The sequence below is a fragment of the Piliocolobus tephrosceles genome, chromosome 20 (genome assembly GCF_002776525.5).
Source record: "Piliocolobus tephrosceles isolate RC106 chromosome 20, ASM277652v3, whole genome shotgun sequence".
NCBI classification, from domain to species: domain Eukaryota; kingdom Metazoa; phylum Chordata; class Mammalia; order Primates; family Cercopithecidae; genus Piliocolobus; species Piliocolobus tephrosceles.
Genome location: NC_045453.1, coordinates 56,240,607 through 56,260,924, shown reverse-complemented (window position 1 = coordinate 56,260,924; position 20,318 = coordinate 56,240,607). Strand labels below are relative to the sequence as shown.

At 43.0% G+C, this 20,318-nt stretch overlaps 2 protein-coding genes and 1 pseudogene across 3 annotated transcripts in view; 2 read left to right on the top strand and 1 right to left on the bottom strand.

The window, feature by feature from the left end:
* Positions 1-924, top strand: LOC111546462 (annotated as a pseudogene).
* A 3,483-nt stretch (positions 925-4,407) lies between these two features.
* Positions 4,408-17,606, bottom strand: TRMT6 (tRNA methyltransferase 6). Of its 2 annotated transcripts, XM_023217877.2 has the most exons (11): positions 17,326-17,606; positions 12,913-13,040; positions 11,244-11,353; positions 10,581-10,672; positions 10,366-10,449; positions 9,977-10,101; positions 8,850-9,208; positions 8,376-8,461; positions 7,677-7,779; positions 7,487-7,573; positions 4,408-5,294 (listed from the first exon to the last, which is right to left on the bottom strand). In XM_023217877.2, exons 1-11 carry the CDS (start codon positions 17,451-17,453, stop codon positions 5,103-5,105), a joined length of 1,494 nt encoding a protein of 497 aa, XP_023073645.1. In that variant the 5' UTR covers positions 17,454-17,606; the 3' UTR covers positions 4,408-5,102. The 2 variants fall into 2 exon arrangements, with proteins under 2 accessions (XP_023073645.1, XP_023073646.1); XM_023217878.2 differs by lacking the exon at positions 11,244-11,353.
* Positions 17,607-17,668: 62 nt separating this feature from the next.
* MCM8 (minichromosome maintenance 8 homologous recombination repair factor) overlaps positions 17,669-20,318 on the top strand; it is a 45,972-nt gene continuing 43,322 nt past the window's right edge. The window contains exons 1-3 of the mRNA XM_023217873.3: positions 17,669-18,071; positions 19,054-19,206; positions 19,471-19,575. Coding sequence (XP_023073641.2) covers positions 19,059-19,206; positions 19,471-19,575 — 253 coding nt within the window. The 5' untranslated portion in view covers positions 17,669-18,071; positions 19,054-19,058. The remainder of the gene's footprint in view (positions 18,072-19,053; positions 19,207-19,470; positions 19,576-20,318) is intronic.

The window sequence follows — 20,318 nt, the reverse complement described above, 5'->3', positions numbered from 1 at the left end:
ATGGAGATGAGGCTTCCAGTGGCTTGCAAGCCTCTTAGCGAGAGACTGGGTCGAGACACTAAGAAACATCTAGTGGTGTCGGGGGACACAGTCACTACAGACACGGGATTCATGCAGGGCCATGGAATGTATATGGGAGAAGAGAAGCTCATCGTATCTGTTGCCGGCTCTGCGGAGATAAGTTGATCTGTGTGAAAGCTTTGAAAACCAGATACATTGGTGAAGCAGGAGACATTGTAGTAGGAAGAATCACAGAGGTTCAACAGAAGAGGTGGAAGGTGGAGACCAACTCCAGGCTGGATTCGGTCCTGCTGTTCTCGTCCATGAACCTTCCTGGAGGAGAGCTAAAGAGAAGATCTGCAGAAGATGAGCTTGCAATGACAGGTTTCTTACAGGAAGGGGACCTTATCAGTGCTGAGGTCCAGGCAGTGTTCTCTGATGGAGCTCTCTCTCTGCACACGAGGAGCCTGAAATATGGAAAACTAGGTCAGGGGGTTTTGGTCCAGGTGTCCCTCTCCCTGGTGAAACAGCAGAAGACCCACTTTCATGATTTGCCATGTGGTGCCTCAGTGGTTCTTGTTAACAACGGCTTCATCTGGATTTACCCAACACCTGAGCACAAAGAAGAGGAAGCACAGGGCTTCATTGCACACCTGGAGCCTGTCTCTCTTGCTGATGGAGAGGTGACATCCCAGCTTCGGAACTGCATCATCTCGCTGGTAACTCAGAGGATGATGCTGTATGATACCAGCATCCTGTACTGCTATGAAGCATCCCTTCCACATCAGATCAAAGACATCTTAAAGCCAGAAATAATAGAGGAGATTGTGATGGAAACATGCCAGAGGCTTTTAGAACAGGAGGGATAAGGAGGTACTCCAGAAAGACAGGACTGTGGACCTTGCAGGAGTGAAGACTGTGATGTGTGGTCCCCATATGTGGCTCAGCGAAGACTCGAGAGATCATCACTTTGTCTGCATTGACAGACCTGTGACTGCCTCCAGCCCACAGGTCTGCTTTCTCCTGTCCTAACACCAAGCCTGGGTGACAGATGAACAGTGCTCCCTTGGGTTGCCGGCTGAGTCCCAGCATTAGGGAATAGTCTCAGGTCTTTCAAAGTGCACAGTGTTCCAGTCGAATGGACTCCCATCCTGGAATAATACGGAGAATCCTTTGTCTTCCACTCACTGTCATTCACAAGGCACAATGCCCCATGAAATTGCCCCAATAGAAAACATGGCATCCCTGACCCCCAAATGGTCTATTTTGGCCTCCATTCCTATATCCTTTAAATGACTGAGAGTGCAACTGGTAAAGTTGGAAGAATAAAGTTAACCAAGCAGGCCAGGCACGGTGGCTCACGCCTGTAATCCCAGCACTTTGGGAGGCCGAGACGGGTGGATCACGAGGTCAGGAGATCGAGACCATCCTGGCTAACACAGTGAAACCCCGTCTCTACTAAAAAATACAAAAAACTAGCCTGGCGAGGTGGCGGGTGCCTGTGGTCCCAGCTACTCGGGAGGCTGAGGCAGGAGGATGGCCTAAACCCGGGAGGCAGAGCTTGCAGTGAGCTGAGATCCGGCTACTGCACTCCAGCCTGGGTGACAGAGCGAGACTCTGTCTCACAAAAAAAAAAAAAAAAAAAAAAAAAAAAATTAGCCAGGTGTGGTGCACACCTGTGGTCCCAGCTGCTTGGGAGGCTGAGGCAGGAGAGTAGCTTGAACCTGGGAGGCGGAGGTTGCAGTGAGCTGAAATCACGTACTGCACTCCAGCCTTGGTGACAGTGAGACTCTGTTCGAGAACAACAACAAAAAAAAAAAAAACAAAAAAACACCAAAAAACCTAAGCAGTCTTTTGCTTGGTTGGAATCTGATTTTCTGTTGCGTATTCCTTATAGCCATAGATGCGATTATGTCCACACCAGGCTGCCTTAATCTGTCCTGCTTGGAGGGTGACTTGTAAGATGCCGAATTATGCATAATAGAGTGAATGTTCTGGGTCCATGTACTCTGATAAACATGAAGAAAATAAACTAAGAAAAATGGAAAAAGAAAAAAAAAAAAACCCTCCCAAAAGGAGTGGGTAGGGTATGATACTCATTTCCGATGCTTCAAAGATTTTGCCCTTCCTCATAAAAACTCAAATAGCTGTGGGTGCCTAGTAAATGTTAATAAAGTAGTTAAAAGGTTACTAGTCGCTTTTAAGTATCTATTCAGGGACTTACCTCTCTCGCCATCTGATCTGTGTGACATAGTTAAGTTCAAAGAAAATCTATAATCCTTTTTACAAAAATTAATACTAGCCTAGAGGCAACGTTATATTTCAAGTAAAGTTATTAGATATACACTGTTCCTTTCCAGCACTGCACCTAAACACATTACAAAACCCAGATAAAGCGAATCTTGATCATGGATTTTTAGGACATGCGTTTTAGTATTTAGTATAGTTCTTGCAATATTTACAACCAACACTTTAAAACAACATGCAAACACTCCATTTTTTTTTCGAAGCTTCACTATATATTGAGAAAAGCCTGTATTTTGGGCTTTTCAATATACAACCAGAGCATGAATGATTGCTCGGTATTTGCTTCATACAATTTTAGTGTGCCTTTAAGCTAAACACAGCCCTGTGATGGGTGCCATGCTATATTGCCAAGTACCCTAGTCCAATGGAGGAACAGGATGGATGTTACAAAATGACTTTTGTCTTTGACTTTTTGATTGCCATTCAAGTGCTATTCTACATAACTCTGCTGGTGGCTGGATGTCCAAAAATCATAAAATGATCCATTCATCTGCTCCAAAGGTGGATGTCCATTTTAAACACAAGACAAAAATATCCTGTATTTAGCTGTGCCCATGATGTGTGTGCACACAGTAGTGGTTCCCAATGGGCCGTTCCTGGACCAACAGCACCAACATCACCTGGAAACTACTTGAAATGCAAATACTCTGCCCACTCCACAAGTACTGAAATCTTATTCTGTGGGCTGGAGCGTTCAACGGCCTCTGCTTACCAAAGCCCTCCAGGGGATTCTAAGTTTTCCAATGCTAAGTTAGCAAACCACAGAATTGAATCATCTGTACTCAGATGAAGTAAACTATATGAATGAAAAAAAAATACAGATTAACTTATGCTGTTGGCATTGGTAAAATCCGTTCGCAAAGTAACATGAGAATGCAGGGCCTTGGTAGCTCAGACCCCAGACCCCTTACTCAGGGAACTCAGAGAAAAGATTTAGGGAGTGGAATGCAACTTGCAAACCAGTAACCAGGAGACTGGCCACTACTGATTCTAATCTATGCAGTTTTCTGTTCTCCTTGTCCAAACTTGACTATACGTGTGTGACAACAGCTTGCAACATGTTCCGTGAGGTGCCAATCCAGGAATGTCCTCTACAATAGACAGACCATATGTCACAATCGGCCGAAAGCCAACATGGCATCACTGACTGCACCACTGTCAGATGAATCACAATAGGAAACATTTTTATTCTTATTTATTTTTTGAGACAGAGTTTTGCTCGTCGCCCAGGCTGGAGTGCAATGGCGTGATCTCGGCTCACTGCAACCTCCGTCTCCTGGGTTCAAGTGGTTCTCCTGCCTCAGCCTCCCGAGTAGCTGGGATGACAGGCGTTAGCCACCAAGCTTGGCTAATCTTTGAATTTTTAGTAGAGATGGGGTTTCAACATGTTTGTCTGGCTGGTCTTGAACTCCTGACCTTGGGTGATCCGCCTGCCTGGGCCTCCCAAAGTGTTAGGATTACAGGTATTAGCTACTGTGCCTGGCCAACATTTTTATTTAATAGCAATTAGGATAAAGGACTCAAAATTATACTTGGTAATCACATTGGCCATTATCAAAATAGCACATGCTATTTGGAAAAAAAATTCTTTTTTTCTGAGATGTTGCTTGCTGTATGATACACACCTATTCTATGATGACAGGAGCAACGCAAACGATGACCATGTTCCAGTGAGCAAGACTTAATCTCTCAAATGAACAAGAGCCTTGGCTGATTCTCAACACTTTCTTTCTTACAGCATATGATCAAATGATTAGAGTTTTTCAGAGCATAGAAAGGGTAACCATCTAATCATGCCAGAGTTCTTCAGCATTGATAATCATCAAGAAAGGCACTTTAGGGACATTTGACAAGGAATGACACTAATACAATGAGAACTGGTCTACGTTCTGCACAAAACTCTGATATAGTTCAAACAGATTGCATGCTCTGTCTCCACGTGTACATATACATTCATACAGGTGGTACAATCTATGTCTCCACATGTATGTGTATGTATATATCTATGTATATACAAATATATGTGGGTATGTATACCAACATCTATATACATATATGTGTGTGCGCGCAAATGTGTATCCATAAGAGCACGGGGGGGGGAAAGACATTTGTTTCCTTTAATTGAATAGTACACAAAAATTCTAGTCACTTTATTTAGAACAAAGAATAAGAGTATTGGCAAACTAATGCAAAAAAGTACCCTACTAAACCTTTCTATGCACAAAAAAGAGCAGTAAAATAAATACTCAGAACTTTCCCAAGTTGTCAACTATTAAAATAAAACCTTAGCATCTCAAAAAAGCTTATTCCACTGCAGGAAAGAGGGTGGACATTTTTGGTACCATAATAAATCACACACTCACACATCCATATTGCTTAGGTTGAAGAGAACGGAATGAACAGAGGAAATTTCTTCCATGAATTACCCTCCTTTCGGTACCCGCCATGTTTTAGTTATGTTGTATTATTCCACTTAGCTTAAAATATAAAGTCTTGTAGAAACACATTTTTAGGATGTTGAAGTTCTCAAGATATTTGCACAGAATATTTAGAAGTACTTAGAGGAGTTTTGTTAAATGCAGTTGGTCATACTACATACACCACAGTCGCAGTTTTAACAGACCAAGCGCATCTGTGTCAGAAACAGACAAAAGGCTTACTCCTCCTTCCCAGAAACGGGTATACAGACATGTTCTTATTCTTGGGATATGAAAAAACAAGTAGTAATGGCATTTAAAGTTTAATTACTAACTGTGTAATGCCTGAGAACAAAATTCAGAGCAATTCTCAAAGGGTTAAGAGTCAGACTCCGGGCATTTCCGTTTTTTCGCTGCAGGCTCCTCAGTCTCCTGTGATTCTAAAGTGCTCGCATTAGATTTGAGTCTGGTGTCTGCTTTGAGGTTGTCCATGGCAACGGTGAAGCCGGAGAGAAGGTAACCCCCACCTCCACTCATCAGCAGTTTAGGATGACTTCGATCTGGCAAAACCTAATCAAGACAGAAAAGACATCCAAGCTTTCCCAAGACAATAAAGTCCATCCGAATAACACGATATACCAAAAATCAGAATTTAAACAACACAGGTTCTTTCTTTCTTTTTTTTTCTTTTTTTTTAAGAGGCAGGGTCTCACTCTGTTCCTCAGGCTGGAGTGCAGTAGTTGGCTCACTGTAACCTTGAACTCCTGGCCTCAAGTGAACCTCCCTCCTTGGCTTTCCAAAGTGCTGGGATTACAGACATGAGCCACGGCACCAGGCTTTAAATGGACCAACTTCTAAGGAACTCATTTCTTCACATTACAAGGCAGAGAAAAGTGCAGAAATTGGTTTAATTGATTTTCTTTTGAAAAATAAAATTGGCCAGGCGTGGTGGCTCATGCCTGTAATCCCAGCACTTTGGGAGGCCGAGGCAGGCGGATCACAAGGTCAGGAGTTTGAGATCAGCCTGGTCAACATGATGAAACCCTGTCTCTTCTAAAAATACAAAAATTAGCCAGGCGTGGTGGCACACGCCTGTAATGCCAGCTACTCAGGAGGCTGAGGCAGGAGAATTGCTTGAACCCGGAAGGCAGAGGTTGCAGTGAGCCAAGATAGTGCCACTGTACTCCAGCCTGGGCGACAGAGTGAGACTCTGTTTCAAAAAAAAAAAAAAACTGAAGGAGTTTTCAGTTCAGCCTAGGTTTCTCTAGAAACTTAAGCATGTTTCTGGTGGAGAATGGGTAATGGTCTGGGCAGTACTCTAGAACTGTGCATATAGCTTTCTTTCTATTGGCTTCAGGAAGCTTCATGGCCAATAACAGAGCCTAGGTCTATGGAGAAGTTGCTGCTGAATGTACTACACGCCAAACCTACCTCCCCCGCTACCCTGTTAACTTTGCCAAGGCAACTTCTCTCCTCTTTCTCCTGTAACCTTAGCTAAGACAGACAACCTCTACAAAGGGTAGGGTTACCCAAGGCTCAATAGCATCCCCACTACATTAGGATAAGACACCAAGCAATGAGACGGGGCCTATGGCAGCATGGAGGTGCTCCCCTCAGATCTCCCTTCATGAGGGAACTGGCTGCGAGGCATTCAGGCAGTAGAACGTCTCCAGCTGCCGCTCCTTTGGGATCCACTACAGCATTCATGCTGAGGGAGGCCATGGGTTGCTCCCAGTCAGTAACTGAGCATGGGTACCAGGGCTGGAGCCTTTCTGCTTAACACAGGGCTCCTTGAATGGCGATCTTTGCACCTGAGCTCGCCATCAGCCTCATGGAAACTTTCTCAGAGCAGCACTGCAGGCTCTTCCTCCCGTCCTCCTTTCTCTACCAGCTCCTTGCCCAGGCATCAACCTGCACCACCGATCTTGCTCCCTCTCCCCTTCTCTCTCTAAGGCATTTCCTTCAATACATCTCTTACACTTCGACTTCCATCTTAGCATATGTCTTCCAGAAGACCTGAACTGACACAGAGGCCACCAGTAAATCCTGAAAACTTGCCGCAAAAACATCCTGGCAGAGAGGAAAGGGACAGTTTCTTATCCACCTGGGAGTTTTGCTACTGTCAATTATATCATCCACAGTGATATCGAGGCCTTGGGGAAATAAGAACCATAGGGGTTTGCATTTTAAATGCCTTCACGGCAGAGCTACAGAGTAATATATTCTGACATAACAAGAGAAAAAAAGGGTCAGAAAAAGTAAGGGGCACATTCTCTGAGTAACAGCCACGAGACATCTTCATCTCTGTAGACAGAAATAGAGATATCTCTACTTTTGTTTTGTTTTTGAGACAGGGTCTTACTCTGTCACCCAGGCTGGAGTGCAGTGGTGGGATCCCAGCTCACTGCAGCCTCGACCTCCCGGGTTCAAGCAATCTTTCCACCTCAGCTCCTGAGCAGCTGGGACTACAGGCACCTGCCACCATGCTCGACTAATTTTTATATTTTTTGTCGAAACAGGGTCATGCCCAGACAATTTATATATATTTTTTTTTCATAGAGATAGGGTTTCACTATGTTGCCCAGGCTGGTATTGAACTCCTGGACTCAAGCGATCTGCCTGCTTTGGCCTCCCAAAGTGCTCCGATTACAGGCATAAGCCACTGTGCCTGGCTGAGATAACTATTTAATGACTTCTAGTACTACTGCAAGGACAGTTAAGTCTCGGGAGGGCAGCTCTTGACTGGCTGTAAGAACACATACCTGGTAATTTCTGAGCCAGGTCTCAGACAGCCTGAGGTTGATGATCCCTCCCCTCTCCCGCAGCTTTGTGTAGCATTCCAACAGAGGCTGCAGGCAAAAACAGAATTCCGTTAAGAGCTACTTCCTGGGATGCAGTTTAGGAATCAACATTCAGACATAAGAATTCCTGCCCATTCCATTCCAGTATTACCTCTTTGTACTGACAGTAGACCACAAATGGCCTTGAAGGGGCCACAAAGTCCAGCAAAGACAGCAGCAGAGGAGTGGGGTGGAAACGACTAGCTACAATTAAACTGTAAGGAAAATGTCAGACAAATTATTTCTCTCCCAAAGTGGAGCACAGGTTTTAAAATGCATTTAAAATGATCATGTATTTAATGTGCATGACTCACACAAAGAAGAGATTTAAATATAGCATTCTAGAAATCCAAAACAGAATACAATCATGAGCTATTTCTTTCTAGGAAACACAAACTGGGTTAGAAGCTCTTGCAGTGCTTGGCAACTCTAAGTGGCATTTAATGACATTCTTGATTAAAAAAAAAAAATCACCTGGAAACAAATCCAACACTGCATATGCTGCTTTGTGGACATTTGTTATAGCCTGTATCGCAGCATTTGAGTGCCCCATCCCCTGCGCCTAGTAAGACCACAAAGCCTGTTTTGATGCACTGTGATGGAAAAAGTTCAATTTCTTCTGAAATCCTGAAACCAGCATCATCAATTCCCCACCCCTGCCAGCCTCAGCCTCCTTTCTTTAAAAAACCCCCAAGACAAAATCCTCATCTCGGGTCCCACTAGAATCAAAGCAGACAAGAAAGGAATGCCAATCTGTCTGAAGCAGAGCCCACATGCGCGGAGGAGTCTCCTGCTGCTTCCATTAACGCACCCATCCGCGTTTCTTTCACTCAGCAGAGCGGCAGCCTCTAAATGTCTTTTCCTCTGCTCTTCTTGTCTCCTCTGTTTTTCCTGAATCTTCAAAAAGAAAAAGAAGAAACCAATGTACTGGGGTCAGTCAAATTTATGGAAATGCTCTCGTCTGTCAAAACATTTCAACAATATTTATCAACCTGGACTCAACCAATAGAAGGAGGTTGTTTATAAGGAAGCTGAAAAAACACAAGAAAGCCTATATACTATAAAAACCATTATTAAGCTATCCATGCAATGCTTCTGTATCCTAAAGCTGCACCCCAAAGACTGAAATCACATGCTTGTGTACATGTACACACACTTGTTCTCTGTTTTGATAGTTATCATCTTGGGAGCTAATACACTAAAGCCAAACCAAATCCCATGACTTAACTGAAGTTAACTGAGGGCCTGAGATTACGGGGGTGGTGGGGACTCTTGGCATCCTTACATAATCTTTTTTGCTTCCTCTCTCTTTAGGCCCCTTATGTTCTGGATCTTGAAAAATGGTTTCCATTGTTTCCTGGTCTTCTGGGTGGTTGCTCTCTGGGGCCTCTGCCATGCTGTCTTCATTCTCTTGTTCAGAAGCCTGTTTTTCCTCCAGCGTGCCATTACTTTCTTCAACCAAAGCACTGTCTTTTGGCTCTGAAGATAACATCTCGGCAGAAAATGTTCCATGTAGAAGACTGTCCACTTTGTTGAGGGGGAATTCATAAAGACCATTGAGAAAAGATTTGGGAAATCCAAAACATGCTGTTGCTGCCCGAACAGGTCCACCTCCAGGGTATAGCTGAATAATGGAGCCAAAACCTGAACAGATAAAAGAAACAAACATCTGCCCGTGGAGTGACGCTAGACTATGCAAACCCTCAGTGAGTCCTCCACAGTAATGAGACTGAAGGTCTTTCTATTAATACTTTATTCACAGGCTGAAGAATGGTGTAGCTCCTCAGGGAGTCTGTTTGGAGTCTATGAGCATTACCAGTGGAGGTAATATAATTCTAAAGCAGATAGCAGGAAGTCTCAAAGAAGCTTATCCCCACTTGATACTACTGTAAAACCCTGTGTCTGCAAATTTGGTTGTTACATGATTGGTGATTGACTCTGCTTCCCCTCACTCCAATCCTCATATGGAGCAGTTACAGGTTCTTATCTTCTATGTGGTCAGAAAAGAAACAGACAAATCAGGCTGTGCTGTATTCTTCCAGAGAGAACACATGCTTAGTAATCTTCCCACTCGCTCCCTTCAATTCAGGCCCAATGAAATGAGCACTATCTACCCAGTTTACTAAAATCATTGTCCTGAAAGCCCTAGCAAGCCACAGGCTCCAGCATCATGCCCACTGACGGTGAAGCTAGAAAGGACAATCGCCATGGGTCAGGGGTACCCATGGGTGGGGTGCTGGGTGATGGAGGCTGCCTGAGAAGGTCCCCAGGCTAGGAGCTGTGCAGGTTCACCCAAGTCACTTCGTTAACCCCGAAGTAATTCAATCTGGCTTTCCATGAGTTTACATTTTTGGACCGCCTTTACTCACAACAGGGTGGAGTTTTGTTAAAAATGGAAATATTAAGTCTTACCTCCCATTCGTTCCATCATTGCACCCAGCACCAAGCCTGCACACGTTTCCATTACAATCATTTTGTTGCCAGCACGGATATTTCCCAACGTCAACATCTGGGCTAGTGTATCGTATCTCATGTGGCTAAAGTAAAGACAATAATTCATTCATTTTTAGCTAAGTGAAGCCTACTATTTTAATCATCATTTTTCAAGTTTTGTTTGCTTTATGAAAATTATGTTGATAAGATTATTGATTGCTTTGGAGGCGACAGTAAAAGGACTTACAATTTATGAGGTAGGAGGATACTTTATGCAGGTGAGCAAGTTTTTTCATTTTACTTAAAATCATGACTTTCTTAAAGACATATTTCCCCCAATTATACTTTTGAAAGGAAACAAAGCGTACTTAATTTTTCCAGGTTCTCTTGCATAATACATAATTGAAAGAATACGGGTGGATGGCTTCACAACAGTAATGATGGCTTCATATCTGGGGGAAGAAAAAACAGAACACTGACTTGAAAAAATGACTTAAAATATTTTATTTGTAATAAAATAAATGTTTTATAAACATATACAAAAGTTTAATATTATCAGCTTTTGTAAATAAAAACTACTTACTTTTTTTTCTTCTTTTTAATATATTTATCTTGAGCAAATTCTGTCTTGTCTCGGAATGTTGTACTATTTTCAATTAACTGCTGAACTATTTCCTATAAGAAAAGGAGCAAGTAGATTTTCTGAAACTTTACTTTCACAAAACAAGTAACTTCCAAAGGCTTCTTACCCAAGAATGGATCCAATGGTCTGATTCTCCAATCCCTTTTCCACAGAAGTCCAAATAGATGAACTTTGTATTTCTATACTCTATTTGGAATTTATAATAAAATACAAGTACTTTATAACTCCATTTAAACCAACGTAAAAGAACAGAGATATCCAATAAAGGAAGAAGAGAGGTAAAGGAAACTAATTTCTGAAGACACTGGCTGAAAACATTACTGAAAATGAACAAAGTTAAATCCTGATATGCACTGTTATTACATTCTCTACCACTAATATTAGTAATTAGTAATATTAGTAAGTAGTGGTAGAGAATGTAATAACTTATATTCCTGTACGTAAGACATAAAATCTTTGAAATGTTGAGTTACACGTACATTTCAACCTATTTCTATCAAAGCTATAACTTCTTTTTTTTAATTTAGGTACAGTCTGCTTTAAAAACCAGTTTCCTAAATGCCAAACAGACAAAAACAAAACTAAAAATCCTTTGAATATTACCTCTCCTTTAATGCCCTTGTCCTTCAAAGCTTTTATGTCATCTTGAGTAAGTTTCTGAGATTTCCCATCATCAACTATATTTCGATTATCAGTGCCCGCTTCTTTAGTCTCTAAGGAAAGAAATTGCTCTATTGACATTTATGGTCTGAAATTATTTGACACTTTCTTTTTTGAGTTCATATCCACATCCAGTCCATCAGCCACTGAAGTCTGGCCTCCCAGCTGCACTGCTCCCATCACACCATCCTTTCCTGCCAAAACTACTCCAAGCCTCTAAGTCATCTTCCCACTCCCAGTCTTGCCCCCCTACTATCCACCTGGATGCCAGAGTGCTCTCTGTTTAAATGCAATTTGACTTACCTATCCCATGTTTAAAACCATACAGCGGCTTCCCATAGCAATGAGAATACATTCCAAAGATGACCTGCAAGGCCATCATTGATCTGGCCCCTGCCTATCGTTCCTGGCCTGATCTCTTGACACCTTAGCTTCAGTCACAATGGCCTTCTTTCTGTTCCTTGAACACACCCAGCAAGGTCCCACAGCAGGCTTTTGGCACCTGCTGCTTCCTCTGCCTGGAAGGTTCTATGACAGATGTCTGAGTGGCTGGATCCTTTCTATCACTTGAGGCTGAGCTCATTCTCTTGCTTTACCAAATTAGCACACGCCCCTGCTTTATTATCTTCATAGCATGTGTCACTTCACCATAAGAAATCATGCTGTTTGCTTGTCTGCTTGATTATTTTTGGTGTTCCAACTGGTAAGTACATTTTATACGACAGTCTATCTTATGAACTGCTATAACTGCAGTGCCAAATTATACCTGGCATATATTTGGTGCTTAGTAAAAATATGGATATTAATTTAAATGTATCTAAATAACTGGTTTGACTCAAAAAACTTTAATAGTATTTATTTAACTTCAAATAATTACTTGTGTTTTAATTAATAAGATATTCTCAATGTTCATTTTAATAAATATTTAATTTTAATTAACAACAGCTTTTGGACAAGAGGTTAAGAAATAATAATAGTAATAGCTAAAATTATGGGCACTTACTAGAAGCAAGACACTATGGAGAACTTCCTATAAGCCATATCATTGAGCACTCAATACAACCTATGCATTAAATATGTTTATGACCCAATTTTACATATATAAGGATGTAAGACTCACAGAACTCAAGTAAGTTGCCCAATGGTACAAGGCGAGTGATGAAGGTAGAAATTGAACTTAGTTGGATCCAAAACCAGACCTCTTAACCTCTACACCATACATTAACCACCTTACAGCTGTTACATAACTTCTGGGCACTGAAAGAACTTTATACGTTCTTGCAATGACACAGAAACGACTCATAGGATTAAATGCCTGGTCCAAGGTCAGAGAACTCCACATATGTTCTTGCAATGATGCAGCAATGACTCATAGGATTAAATGCCTGGCCCAAGAGCAGAGAACCACTTAATGGTGGGCTGGAGACAGAATCCAGGTTATCTCAGGGCCAAAGGTAGTACTTGCTTCACTCCACTAAGCTGCAGTTCTTAGATTATGAGTTAAGATTTCTTTTGGGGTAGCATTGTCTAGCACTTGGGAATTAGGTGGAGGTTGAGATGTTTCTGGCTAGTCAGGTGGACAGCATCTATTTCACGCATCCAAAATGTGCACCTGCAGTAGGCTCTTCCCTCTTCTTCTTGGGCTGAAGACTTCCTCCACTGGTCACTTCAAATGTGGTTCCATAACCATGGCCAATGACGTTATCCAGGTAGAACCACTGTTTTTCGAAAGTTACTTTTCTAGGGGAAAAAAGCAATCAATTAACTGAATATCTTTTGTATTCAGTACAGAAAAGACGTGTTCACTACAGTTTATTTCAAAAGCGGTCTCCACAATGGAGGCTCAGCAGCATTATCTCTGAACATAAAGCAACAAAGGAACTAGGGAGAACCTGGTTGGGATAGAGATATAAAATTAATGAATAAGCCACAAAAACACTGAATTTTGGAAAGCGGAAGCAAAGACAGAAGACATTCCTCTTCTGGTGTACTGGGCTGACCCCAGTTTGCACGTCTACCAGAATGTCCAAACTCACAGGCTCTGCAGATAGCCTGAATGGTAGACAGGATCCCCAAGATTGCCAGGCCTGGACATACACTGTGACAACTCTTGCAACTTACCCCAGAAAATCTCAAAACTGAACAATCATTGAAGTAACAAGGATTTAACAAATTTCCTGGGCTTGGTCTGATTGGCCACTTTATTTGAAAATTATCTAATAAAAGCAAATTATACTTGCAAATTAACACTGACAATCTATACACTTGGAGATGGAGCCTAACACTGACAACGCTCTACTGAGGACCAGGCAACTTGAGGTTTTCCTATGACACAGATTTTTTATCTTATTGCAATTTAAAAGGGAAATCCCACAGGAACACAATCTCTTCTTCTCAAAAGAAGAAAACTAACATTTACTGAGTGTCAATCAGGGGCTAGGCAGTGTGTGCTAGGTGTGATTCACACTTTTTGATTTAATTCTCATGGTAATTCTGGGAAATAGCTCTTTCCAGAGGAGCAATCCGAGGCCCAGGGAGAAGTATCTTGTCCAAGATTCATAGTTGCAAGGTGTTGTTGGAGCTGGGATTCAAATCCAAATCTGTGTCTAAACCCAAGCCTCATTCTTTCCACTATACCACACGGTCTACTCCAGCAAAGACCTAAGGACCTTAGAAAGCCCACCTAGCTTCAGGACATGGCTCATGTGCACAGAACACTGAATGCTGGGAATCATGTAGTGGTTAATTCTGTTTGTGCCCCATCCCACTCCTTCTCTTCCTCTCTCTGTGCCGCCAGGAAGCTGACTATGACAGAATATACTGCCACATCACCCACGCTTCCGTGTCAGAGGCTTACCATCATTGCTGGTCTCTGGGTGTATCACCTTTATTGGTTCCCTAAATCCTGCCACACTTTTGCGTCACATCTTCATTAAAGCTTACTCAAACCATCTGAGAGATCATAAGTGATTCAGATATGGCCAATTCTTGTTATTTGCTGGGTCCCTAGGTACTTACATATGACAGAATGTAACAGACACTCAAAATATTTGCTAACGTAAACCTCCTCAGATGTCGCAATTCAGCTCAGCCCAGATGTGCACCCCTACCCTCATCCTTCAGTCACCTAGGTGCTACTGAAACACCGGATCTGGCCAGGTGTGGTGGGTCACACTTGTAATCCCAGAACTGTGGGAGGCTGAGGCGGGTGGGTCACTTGAGTCCAGGAGTTTGAGACCAACCTGGCTGACGGGAAAAACTCCGTCTCTACAAAAAATGCAAAAATCAGCTGGGTGTAGTGGCACACACTTGTAATCCCAGCTACTCAGGAGGTTGAGGCAGGAGTGTCACTTGGGTTCAGGAGTTTCTCTACAGAAAGTACACAAATTAATTACTGAGGAGGCTGAGGTGGAAGGATTGCTTGAGGTGGAAGGATTGCTCGAGCCCAAGAGGCAGCGGTTGCAGTGAGCCAAGATCACACCACTACACTCTAGTCTGGGTGACTGAGTGAGATCTTGTCTCAAAAAACAAACAAACCAACCAACCAAACCAAAGCACTGGATCTGAGATCGGTGGGTTTCCCTCTCTGCAAGCCTGTGTGAATACAGAGGGGATGATGAGTGTCACTTAAAACTGGCTGGTTTGACAGGTCAGGTCACGGCCCCTTGTCAGAAATGTGCGGCCCAGTAAGAGGGATGAGGAGGCCACGTCTTCACTGGGAAGGAGTAAGATTTGCAGAGTCTACTTTTCTGAGAGCCTGGACTGTTTTTTGCCCAACCAGATGAGTGTAGCCCCAAGGGTGATGAGGGAGTCTGACCCGGGATGCAGTTGAGCTTAGAGAGTCATTTTCTAAATAAAATGGAAACTACCACTATGACTTCTGCGAAGAAGAGGGCCTGATGAAAAGTATTTCCAAATAAATGTTTAGGGCAGTGGTCCCCAACCCTTTTGGCACCACAAAAGGGGAAGGTCAGACGCACTGGTTCATGCCTGTAATCCCAGCATTCTGGGAGGCCGAGGTGGCCAGAATTACTTGATCCCAGGAATTGGAGACTAGCCTAAATAACACAGTGAAACTCTGTCTCTATAAACAAAATTAATTAATTAGTTTAAACAAGAAAAAAAAGAAGAAGAATTTAAAAATAGTTAAAGGTTGGTGCAGGAATTACATTTCCGGACTAAAAAAAACCACACCCCTCATAAAAGAAACTTTTTTTCTTTACTAAATTAGTGCCTGTGCAAAAAGCTTGGTTATCACCAGCTTAGTGCTCTGGAGACTTGTTTCTTCACTATTTTATGATGCCTGTTTCACCTTAGATACCAATTAACAGTTTGCTTAAACCAGGAGTAAATGAGTTCATCTGAAGTAAGTACTTATCAGAAATTCCAAATCTCATACTTCCTAGTCTGCAGAAAGCTGTTCTCCTGACATTGCATTCAATTTATCTCTGTCAAAAGTAATACAATAACCTAGCTCAAAAGAAACTGTGGCCGGGCGTTGCGGCTCACATCTGTAATCCCAGCACTTTGGGAGGCCGAGGCAGGTGGATCACCTGAGGTCAGGAGTTTGAGATCAGCCTGGCCAACGTGGTGAAACTCTGTCTCTACTAAAAATACAAAAAAAACAAAAAAAACTTAGCCAGGCATGGTGGCGGGAGCCTGTAATCCCAGCTACCTGGGAGGCTGAGGCAGGAGAATTGCTTGAACCCAGGAGGCAGAGGTTGCAGTGAACCGAGATCACACCATTGCACTCCAGCCTGGGTGACAACAGCGAAACTCCTTCTCCAAAAAAAAAAAAAAAAAAAAGACAGAAAAGAAAAAAGAAGAAACTGTGGTTAGCCAGGTGCTGTGGCTCCTGCGTATAATCCCAGCACTTTGGGACGGTGAGCGGATCACTTCAGGTCAGGAGTTCGAGACCAGCATGGCTAAAATGGTGAAACTCTGTCTCTACTAAAAATACAAAAATTAGCCGGGCATGATGGTGCCCGAGTCCCAGCCACTAGGGAGGCTGAGGCAGGAGAATCGCTTGAACCCGGGAAGCAGAGGCTGCAATGAGCCGAGACTGCACTACTGCACTCCAGTCTGGGTGACAGAGCGAGACTCCGTCTCAAAAACAAAAAAAAAAAACTGTGGTTATATTTCTCAGATAAATTAATCCAAATATCTCAATAAATTTTCACCATTAATAAGCTCTTAGGACTTAGCAACCTCACCAGCCCTTCCAGAAAGTTTTCAAAATCCCACTTCTCTACTATTATAAAACAGTGATACTAGTCGGCAGGTGCACAAACCAAACCTAATTTCGAGTTCTGAGGCCTTGAGCAAATTGCTTTTTAGCAATTTTCCCAGCTTTGAATCCTTTGGTGAGCAAAATGAGGGAAACTCAAAGCAATTCCACACTCCATGGTGAATTGTCTCTTTCATCTATTCTGTGTATCCTGTTTGGGTAGAGAAGAGGATGGAAAGCCAGACTAGGTAGGAGAGGTTTCATTTTTTTGTGGGACAGACCCTGACTGAAGGATTAGGGAGGAAGGAGGATCTATGGTGGGGAAAAAAGGGGGAACCTGAAGGAGACTCTGGGAGACAAGGATGAGATCCCAGAGTGAAGAAAGGAGGGAGTGTCTGTGGAAAGTGAAGATCCCAAGGTCCTAGGGAAAGAATTTCAGGACAGGTGATTAGGGTTGTGGAGAGGGAGGCCTTGGCACCCTAGGGCCAAGAATGGAATTCTGGGGAAGGAAACCTGTGGAAAGACTGAAAAGGATGCTGAAGGTGGACAGCTAGGTATGAAACCATGGAGGGGGCTCTGGGAAAACAGGAAGGTTAGGGGAGATTATGAGGTTCGAGGACGGGATCCTGGTGGAAAAGCCTTCTGTGACAGAAAGATCCGAGGAGATGAGGGCGGGGAATGGGGACCGAGAGAGCCAAGAACTGCACCCTGGCGGGAGAGGTCTGTGGAGAGACCTGGAGGGAAGGGGTATTTACAAGGTGGGGGCGGGAGACCCCTAAAGTCAGCGATCTGACTTACTTTCTCCGCTGGACTTGTACTGCTTTAAACACATCTTCACGTTTCAGCACCACGAAGTCGCCGTCGCGGATGCGGTGGTTTCCGGGATGCTGTGGCTGTGGGCCCGGCTGCTCCCCTGAGCCCTCCATGACGCTCAGCCGGTCGCCGTGCTCCACGGCGTCTCGCCCCTCCTCCTCGGTTGTAGCCACCGCCACCCTCACTTCCCGCAACCTGGCGCACTAGGAGCCCGCCGACCAGCACCGCCCCCACGTGTTACACGCCGCTTCCGCTTTCCGGTCCAGACCTCAAGACCGCTTCCGGGAGCCTCTCGGCTTCCGTCTGGCCAAACTCCTTGATTGGCTGCACTCCGCCCCGCCCCTCCCGTCTTGCCGCTTCTTTGAGCGGAAGTTGGATCATTGAAGCGCCAAAAAAGAATTTAGTGGAACACCTGATTTTCGCTTGAGGCACGATTGCGGCGCTGTACGCTCCAGACACCTTCTGGAAGCTGCGGTGGGGAAACTGAGTTTCCCGAGCCGTTGAGAAAGATGGGATTCAGCACCGCGCGGGGACCACAGGAAAGCTGCGGCTGAAGAGAACCGCGGACTTGGCAGGAGCCGCCTGAGGAACTCAGATCTCGGAGACTCTTAGTCCGGTGGTGCTTCTCTACGGGACGAGGGGAGGGAGAATCCGGCCGGACAGATCTGCGCGTATCCTGGAGCCGGCCCAGTTGTGAACTAGGAGAGGTTTGGGACCTCTGTCCCGTGCAAGTAAGAACTTAGCCTTAGGAGACGTAAATAAAGTAGTAAAGAAGCACGACTACCCAACTGTTATTTTTCACTCGTTCTCCGGTCCTACCTCTTACGTGTTTTGAATTTGTTACAATTCTCAGCGTATTGTCTCCTTTAAGTAGGGTATGGCACGCTGCGTTGTTGAAGGAGCGCCTCAGCTTGGGAGCCTGAAAGAGTTTTATCCCTGTACTGTCAACAGACAACTTTGATCTTGATCAGTTTGCTTAATTTCTTTGAGCATCAGTTTCATAATGCGTAATGCCTAGTTAATTATCGGAGCCCTGTCATGCCGTTAAATCGTGAACTTCGTAGTTACTAACTTGTTTTATTAGCTAAACCCCTTTTAAGTAAGGATTTGGATAGGTTATTTTATAATGAATTGCACTGTAGTGTACAGGTGTATCTTTGTTGTGTACTTAGGATATGAATCATTTTTAAGTAGACTTGTATTTTAAAAGAACGGTTTTGGATTTACAGAAAAATGCACAAAAAGTGGATGTGACACTGCAGAATTGACTGTAAGAAGCTATGATGATGTATCCCTAGTGTCTCACAGGCCAGAATTATGTTCATCCTGTCCTGCCCTGTAATAATAAGTCTCAAATACTGCAAATAAGTTTTCATAGAGTTAATTACCTGTCCTATTTTCATTTCTGTGATGGGTACTTCTTGTAAACAGGTACAGTACCTGTCCTTATTTTTAACCTATGAGCGTCTAGTATACTTAAACCATATTTAATAGTTATTAAACTATTATGGTATATCTTAAAAAGCGATAGAGATTAGAAACTTAACTGCAGAATATTTGGGTCTTGTATCATAGGTGCACAACTTTGCAAGCCTGTTTGCTAGTCTTGAACCTAGAATACATTAATTTTTCCTTTTTTATTACAGTAATACATCTTTAGGAGCATTTTTCCTTATAGTTTTGGTGAAGACCTTTTTAATATCTATCTTTTAGGAGAGATGAATGGAGAGTATAGAGGCAGAGGATTTGGACGAGGAAGATTTCAAAGCTGGAAAAGAGGAAGAGGTGGCGGGAACTTCTCAGGAAAATGGAGAGAAAGAGGACACAGACCTGATCTGAGTAAAACCACAGGAAAACATACTTCTGGTAGGTGAGGTCAATGATTGATCAATTTTTTTCATTTAATGAAAGAAGCAATTCGTGTCTATCATACAAGGCGGCTTATCTCATACTTCGGTTTGTCTTTTATTTCATGCTACTCCTTAGTAAGTATTTGAACATTGACATCCCAGATTCTTACTAAAACCTCTAATTTGGATATTCTATTAATGAGAGTCTCATTTGGAAAGAGAAGCACATTGGAAAAATGTTCACTCTGTTTCTCCTAACCTAGTATTTTATGTTTTTCAGAACAAACCCCGCAGTCTTTGCTTTCAACAAAGACCCCACCGTCAATGCAGTCAACATTGGATCGGCTCATACCATATAAAGGCTGGAAGCTTTATTTCTCTGAAGGTAGGGTTAAAAAGGGGCTAAAAAGCACCATAAATCATATTTTCTTAACTTGTCTTTGGATGCTATATCTTGTATTACTGTAAATCACTTACTAACATATACCTGCTTTAATCTTTGTTCACCCAAACAATTAAATGATGTTTATGTTTCAAAAGCATTTTAGACTTTGTATCAGTCAGGAAAGCAGAAACCATACAGGTATTTCAAAAAGGGAACTTAATACAAGAAATTGGATACAAAAATGGAAGACTGAAAGAGTAGAAAGGAAATATTGAGGTAACCCCCCAGAAAGTAGTAACTTGAGGAAGCAGCAACCATCCTTATAGCTAAGAGAATAAAAGAAGTTCTGAGGTTACCAGAATGTGAGAATTCAAAGGTTGGAGAGGTCACAGCATAACTGTTATTTTGACTTTTGAGAGGCACCCTACAAACCTATGCTTAGACTTCTGAAGGCTACCTTACAGAGCTGTACTCAGACCACTAAGGCAAATGAAGCTGCTTGCCACTGGTAACTGAGGGGGCATGACTCAGTGGTGCTTGGAACTGGAGGCTAGCACTATCGTTATCTTATGCAGCTGCAGAGATGCTGAAAAGAATTGCAAACAATAATAAATTCCTTTCTCTCTTCCTGCCACCTTCTACACTCTAAAGTGCCTTCAACTGGCAGAATTTAAAGAGAATCTGAGACATGTAGGGTACAGATCTGAATTATAGCATCACAGAGCAGAAAGAACTGGGCTTGA